At 37.2% G+C, this 7,491-nt stretch overlaps 1 protein-coding gene across 1 annotated transcript in view; it reads left to right on the forward strand.

Annotated features, from left to right (window-relative positions):
• EFL1 (elongation factor like GTPase 1) overlaps positions 1–6,991 on the forward strand; it is a 90,261-nt gene extending 83,270 nt beyond the window's left edge. The window contains exon 20 of the mRNA XM_085303478.1: positions 6,453–6,991. Within this exon, the coding sequence (XP_085159604.1) occupies positions 6,453–6,641 (189 nt within the window). The 3' untranslated portion in view covers positions 6,642–6,991. The remainder of the gene's footprint in view (positions 1–6,452) is intronic.
• Positions 6,992–7,491: the final 500 nt, after the last annotated feature.

Raw genomic sequence — 7,491 nt, forward strand, 5'->3', positions numbered from 1 at the left:
CCTGTTCAGCTGGGAGTGAAGCAAAGGTGTAGCAGTTCCCTCACTGCTGCTGCTCCTTCATGTCCACTCGTAGCATGATCTTGGATTCCTAAATAGTCTTTGCTTTAAGTCTGCTGTCATTTAGGGGACAACAGACAGTGTTAATGTTGCTCCTTCCCTCCCTTCCCCTTCACTGGTTCAGCTGTTAGTGGAAAGATGCTTGTCAGGAAATGAAACTTGTCTTCTAGTGTCTGTGCTTCTGCAAGATCCTAGGATGTTTCCAACAATCAAAGAGTTGGTCTTTTAGCATAGCACAATTCCTCTGTTCCTGTTCTTTTATGTGCAGCTATTCAGTTTACATCAACTGGACATTAAGGGGGAATTCTTTCTTGTATGTTTTTTTTCTTACTGCTCCCTTTCTTGCTGTTTCTCTTGGAACTTCTTTCTCATCTAGTGATGACCATCTGTCTCTTCTTCCATGTGTATTAAAGAGACAGCACTTATGTGCCAAGCAAAAGTATTAAAAATATTGAAGAGACTGCATTTATGAACTTCTAAAACAAAAGAAAATCCTGTTCTTGGGTTTCGTGCTTTGGAGAATTCTTTTGTGTCCAGTAGGACATTTTCTCCATGGCAGTACAGTGTTTTCTGCAGTGTTAGAAAACACTGCTGCTGAATTATCTTATATTTGAAGACTCCTGCTGAATTGGGAGACCAGTTGTAAAACTGTACTACCCAGATTATAAAACACATGGCCACACACACACATACTCCTGTGTGTGTGTGTGTGTGTGTTTGCGCGCGCACATACATATACATGTCTATATAATGTATGAATGTGTATATATGTGTGTAAACCCATGTACTTAACCCTGGTTAGTGTCTTACAGTCCTTACTATGTCGGCAGCTAATGGACCTTCTCTGTTACAGGAAAACTTGTTCTTGAATAGCAAGGAGTTAAAAAGACCAAATAGCTGGCCTTGAGAATRTAAGGATGAAACTTTTCATCACTTGGCTAAACAATGATACTTGATGTTCCTGCAAATTTACATCGTGGTTAACAGAATGTTCTAAAACCCTGACTGTGCTGTTAAATTGTGTAAGGAGACCTGATTTGTGAGGAAGAGTTCTGGTGTTACAAATCATTATTCAGTTAAAATAGTTGGATGACATTTTGATTTCAGAGTATTTCTCCAGTTTAAGTCTACACTTACGAAAATATGTTGCAGTACATTGGTTGGCTTTTTCTGCTTCGTATGCCAGAAATATTAGTATTCCTTTCAATATACTGGAAAGCTTGAAGCAGTCTTCGGAAGAGATATGGCCCTTTAAGAGAGAAAGCCCAGTATTTCAAAGTGCATTACAAGAACGTACACATACGCAAAACTTCCTAATATAAATCTCAGATCAATGATTTTACCTGATTTGTGCTTTATATTGTATACTTATGTTAAGAACTCAAACTTGTGACATTGCTAAAGTCARTGTCTGCTTGGACTATCAACACATCCCCTGTAACTGTATAAACTGGTTTTATGGATCATCACAGAAATGAACCTACCATTTTTTTTCCACATCAGTGTCTTTACATTTAATTTTCAAGACTAAATATATATTAGATCTTCCCTTTCTTTGATCTTTTCTATTCTGTTACACRGTTTTTGCAGATAATGTGAATAGCTAAAAATTTGTAAATGGTTACTCCAAGTTTTAACTACCTTTTGTATTTTGTATCAAGAAGCTAGTTTTCCTCTTTCACCCAGACACACTCATGTGTTCAAAGACATTCCTGTACGTGGTTCTCCAAAACTGTTAAACAAAACCCTTCCCAATTTTACATGCTTGATTTTAGAAAGGTGTTCTCTTTTTCAGCTATTTGTTTGTAGGAGGCATACTTTCCTAGTATGGTCTGAGTGGGAATATTTGTCCCTATATGCATTAATGGTTGGTATTAAAAGTGTTAGTGTGGCTTTACAATGATGCTAATTTGTAGTTGTTCATTGTTTGTTTTGGTGCRGAGAAGGGAGAGACTTTTCAAGTATTCTTTCAGTTGGAGGGCTAGTGTCATTATGTCATTTTCTTTCCAAAAAAAAGGAAGTCAAAGGAAAAAAAATGAAAAGCCAGGGTACTAAATCTGAAAAGTTCGATTCATGTAAATCTAAAGCAAAATAACTTTAATTCAAATATGTTTAGGATGATGATGTACTTTCTGTTATGAAATAGCTGGTAATGGCTGTGTTYGGGTCCAATTCACAGTTTAGTACTTAGTGAACTTAAGAAAAGAGAATTTACGTTATAATAATGAGGGGAGGGAAAGAAAAGTCATACTAAAAATTCATGTCCGAATTCAGTCTTACTGAGTAAGAAAATAAAAGTAAAATACTGCCTCATATTCTGAGTCAACTTCCAACACGTGTGAAAGATGTTTCTTACTTTGACTCCTACCCTCTGCTTCTTAGTCTTCATCCACAACCTGGTGTTTCATGCAAGTGTTTCAGGTGCTTCAGCCCTTCCCATGGCTCATCGACACTGCAGACCACTCTGCACAGCACAGGCAGCGGCAGACCCTAGTCACACGCTAACGTCGTTCTGTTTTCCTGGAGGATGATGGAAAGTAGCTGTTGAGGTGGAGATTGCTTATGAAGTTGCCAGACGTTATTCTGCATGCAGCTAGGATCTACCTTCTTTGGCACGGGAGTAAGGAATGACTCTGAAAGCGTCGCTGACTGTCACCAGCTGGGCGCTAGCATGACGTGAGCGTATTAGGAGGTAGCGTAGAAATGGGGGACTGRCCACGATGCCAGCACTGCCTTTCTTGCTCTGTAGCTGTTTGGGTCAAACGCAGGAATTAGCCAGCCACTTGGATGGGCCTGTRTTAGACTGTGTGTGGTACCTGAGGATATCCTTACTTATTGAGGTAATAGGTCTTTCTGGATCCAAGATCACAGGAAGGATATGGTGAAAAAAATCAGCCTCTGCCCGCTTTTGAGACTGTCGTCTCCTCCTTGCCCCAGCTCCACCTCCCAAGAATRTCCTACCCCTTTGGTTGTGTTTAGAGGTTCCTGCACTGGGGCTTTGGTGCCTGGACACTGGTCACGCTTGGTGCTGCTGCCAGCGTTTGCAGCTCTGGGAGCCGCCCTCCAAACTGGCCTTGTGCAGAGGATTTATTATTTTGGCTCTGCTCAGTGCACTTTTACTACCTTATCCAGCCTGTTACTAAAAAACCCAGTTTGGAGATAGCAGTTATTCAAGGTCATATTTCACATAAATCTGCAAACTTCTGCCATTTTACCWGAAAGGCAGTTAACTTCTGTCTGACAAAGCTGCTTCAGACATCAAAATATGCRTATCAGCTATGCCCTTTTAGTTGCACTGCCTATGCCACTACTGAGAGATAGACACCATTTGAACTGTGAACGTTTTTAAAGTCTTGAAGCATCTTTCTAGTATCATTTTTATTTAGGTAGGAAGGATTCTGCTATACTGAAGTCTGTATCCTCTTTGAAATTGTGCACAGTAGTTCTTCTGAAACTTTTTTAGACAAATTGCTTCTTCCATAACTATTTTGTTGGCATGCTAAGAGCTGCCTGTGGTAGTGTCGGAGCACTGGCCTTTCTTATGGAGGAGTTCAGACTGGCCRTAATGTTCCTTGCTAATCTTAATCTTCCTATTCATCCAGCTGGTCCAATTGAAGCATTTTCCACATTGATGATACTTGGCGCAAAAGAAATCCCTGTTTTCTGCCCTTATCAGGCAGTAGGGACCAACAGGGGAAATACTGGTAGGGACATGTTACTGTTCCCAGCTCTGCCTGACCTTTTGGATGAAGTAGGCAGATGCCTTCTGTTTGCCTCTGATGTCTCTCTCAACCTTGTTTTGCATAATGAGGCTGCCTTAGGCAGAGCCTGTTTCTTACCATCATTTTGTGAAATATGCTAGACAGCAGGACCCAGAGCAGTGCTGGAGCCATCTGGGTGCCACTGAAATACAGATAATAAATCATCTTCAAATTAAGGCATAAAATTCCAAGTCCTCTTGAATCTGATCTAACTCAAAATATTATTGAAAAGTTTCATTAACTTTCTCAATTGTAGAATTTAGTACACRCTTTATTGCCTTTCACTTTTAAAATAGTACTCACAGTGTTTGTGTTTTTATGGTTTGATTATTTCAGGTAGTAAGTCTCTGATACAGGCATTTGCTGTTTGAATAATTAACATGGATTGTTAGGCTAAAAGAAAATGAAGACTATTTTCCCTGTATTATTCTGCATGCTGTTAGTAAACAAGTCTTTTGAGACTTCGCTGTTTGGGTGTGTTAGTTGGACTAGTTATGATACCTAATGAAACAACTCGCTTCAGAGTAATTTCTTTTTCTCAAGAATATCCTTATAGTATTTGAAGTAATTTATTCATTCTCTTTAAAATGCATAATTGCAGCTTCATTATAAACATTGTGAGTTTTTTTATTTTTATTTTTTTATACCTCAGTTTGGCTCATATTTCTGCAGTGAGCTATGCTGCATATTATTCAGCATGTATTTCACTGGGGGGAGGTGTGTGTATATATAAAATTTTAGTACAGTGGAATTCTAGTGATTTGCTTATAGTCATACTTTAAACAATTATATCCTTCAGTATGTTATGAAGTAGATCAATTAAGTTATTGTTAAGCTAAATTTAATTAAAGAACACTTCTATCACTTAAAAGTTGCRTTTGCGACAGCAGATTTAAGAATTGTATCTACTGCTGTGCGCTAGTACATTCTAATGTATTGTGTTCTATATGCTACCGTTAGAGAAAATACTTGGTCTCTTAATAGATAAAATGCTAGTCTAATGATCCACTGTGATCTGTAATTCATTTTTAAATAGTCATTCTTTTCAGAAGATCCTTGTGGATGTAGCGTAGAAATACTCAGTAGTGTTTACTAGTAAGTGGCAGCAGTCTTGCTGCTTTGTCATGCACTCTTTGGAGAAGTAATCACATTTTCATTCTGGACTATTTGCAGTTAAAGCTGCCATTGTCCCCCTCAGATTATTCTGGTTTTGAATAATAAATAAGCAGCTAGACCAGTGGCTAATTGATGCTGATCCTGTAAAGACCTGATTTGACTGTCTAAAATACACTGTAAATACTCCTTGTTCTTTCAAATACATATACACCATAAATAATGTCACTTTTTGTCATCRTTAAGTGGAGAATGGTTTGCTACATATTACAAGATCATCTCCTTCATATTTTTGTAGTCTTCATTAGGGTACTGTAACAAGTGTTCTTTATAAACTCGAAAAGCAAAATATTTGGCTGGAGTATTGGAGATAGCCCAACCTTCCCAGTCTGTAGAAGTCCTCATCATATCCTTGCTGGTAACAACATAGAATTTTTGTGACTGTATCAACTCATCAATGTCCATTCTTCATCTATGAAAAAGCATTTAACTAAAACTCATAGCTCTTCTGAGGATTGTATTTCTGTTTCTCCTAACAGTATTAATTTATTAGAAATTTTGCCTGTGAAACTCTTCAATAGGAATTAATATTTGTGTGTCTCTGCAGATTTTACATTGCCTTTTTGTGTGTGTATGGACATGGTTACAATCTCAAGTTAATCAGAAATGTATAAAATCTGTACAAATTTAAATTTTACAGGTTATCTTTGGCTAGCTAGAGAAGCATTGAGCCTCAAATTTGTATAAATACTACATAGCATGATGGCAGAGACTAAAWTACTTCTTCAAAACTTCTTGAGGAATTAAAAGTGTAGCTTTACTGTGCAGCATGAAATGAAGAAGGCTTTTGGAAAATGTGTGAGATGAATGTACATCTTTGGCATACTCTGAAAAGTGCTGGGTATATAGGATAAACTGGACATAAAGACTTGTCCAAATATTTTCTGACGATGTTGCATCTGAAATCTCCTCTAGAGGAGGACCCAGGAGATCCACTGTCCGACTTCAAGCTGCAAGAGCGGTTCTGCTAAAGAGTAGGGAAGAGTTCAGCTCTACTGAAGAGCAGCAACAGAAACAAGGATTTCATCCTGTTTTTTTCATCATGTCTGTGTTTTTCGTAGGAGTTGAAAATAAGGCATAAAAATAAGCAGAAATCTTCAGTTCTACTAAATTCTGATAAAATCATAGTGAAACAATGTTTTAAATAAGGAATTAACTCTTGAAAAYGGTGAATTTTCTAAAGGTTATTTGGCTCTGTTTGCTGACTTGCAGTTGTATGAAATACTTGCTTTAAAAAATCCATACGCAGAAAAATGAAGCTGAACTTCAAAAGCTCTTATATGCTTCTTTACTTATGGCAAATGCTGTATACAATACCTAGCTCTTGCTCTCTGCAGATAGCTAATTGCAGGCGTTCTGGGAAGCTCTACCTGCTTGACTTTCATATGCACTTTAGAGATTAGGATTACCTGAAATGTTCCAGTAGACCTTTATACTATTTTTTTTTCTTTCTTTTTATAGATCATTTCAAGTGACCCGTTCTGGGTACCAACCACCGAGGAAGAATATTTGCACTTTGGGGAAAAGGCAGACTCTGAGAACCAGGCCCGCAAGTACATGAATGCCGTAAGAAAGCGAAAGGGACTTTATGTAGAAGAAAAAATTGTGGAGCATGCTGAGAAGCAAAGAACTCTCAGTAGAAATAAGTAGCTGCATCTGCTTTCAGTTCTCTCCTGACTCAGCTAAGTGCGAGTGGATTATTTTCTGTGCAGCAGTTTCACAATTTCATCTGGACTTGTTCTTTCACATCAATTTTCTTAAACCCTGTAAAKTTTGTGGCTTATGTTTTAATAAACTTAAGCCTTTCCAAATTTTCTACAGAGAAAATAGTTTRTTTAAGTAAAAGATAGGAACAGATTCTTTGGAATTGATCATCTTTTTTAAATTTTCTGCCATATTGTTGTCACAGATCAGGAAATCAAAACTTAATTTTTGTTTCTTTCTGATTTATCAGATGTAATTACAATTAGAACTGGTTACCTAGTCTGTTGCAAATAAACTATGCAATGAATTTAACTCCTTAATGTTTTTGACTCTCCTTTAAATTGATTTTGGTTTATACAATGTATTTGTTGCTCACAAGTTTGTAAACTATTTCTTTCACTATATTCCTTATGTAAACAGTCATCTAAATCCTATGGTACTTTTTCTGCTCCCAGGTTGTAGCAATGAATCTTTTTTTAAATTAGAGAGTAAAAAAGTAGCACACATGGAAGACTAAGCATGGAAGAACAGACAAGGTTTGTTTTCCTTTCTTGTCTTTAGAATGGATCTTTAAAAAAAAAAAAAAAAAGAAAAGAAAAGAAAGAAAGAAAAAAAGTCATGATTAGCATAAGCCAGGCAGACTGAAGCAGACACGTAGCTCTCTGCTGCTCCTGTTGGTTTGAATGTTTTCCGAGGCTCTTTCAGAAGAGAAATTTCTACCTGTTCAACCTGTTGTTTTTGAATCCAGGTGAAGATGAACCTTTTCGAAAATATATGAAATATTTTGCTATTGGCA

The sequence above is a fragment of the Rhea americana genome, unplaced genomic scaffold (assembly GCF_003343005.1).
Source record: "Rhea americana isolate MKP2758 unplaced genomic scaffold, rheAme1 scaffold_2, whole genome shotgun sequence".
Lineage (NCBI taxonomy): Eukaryota > Metazoa > Chordata > Aves > Rheiformes > Rheidae > Rhea > Rhea americana.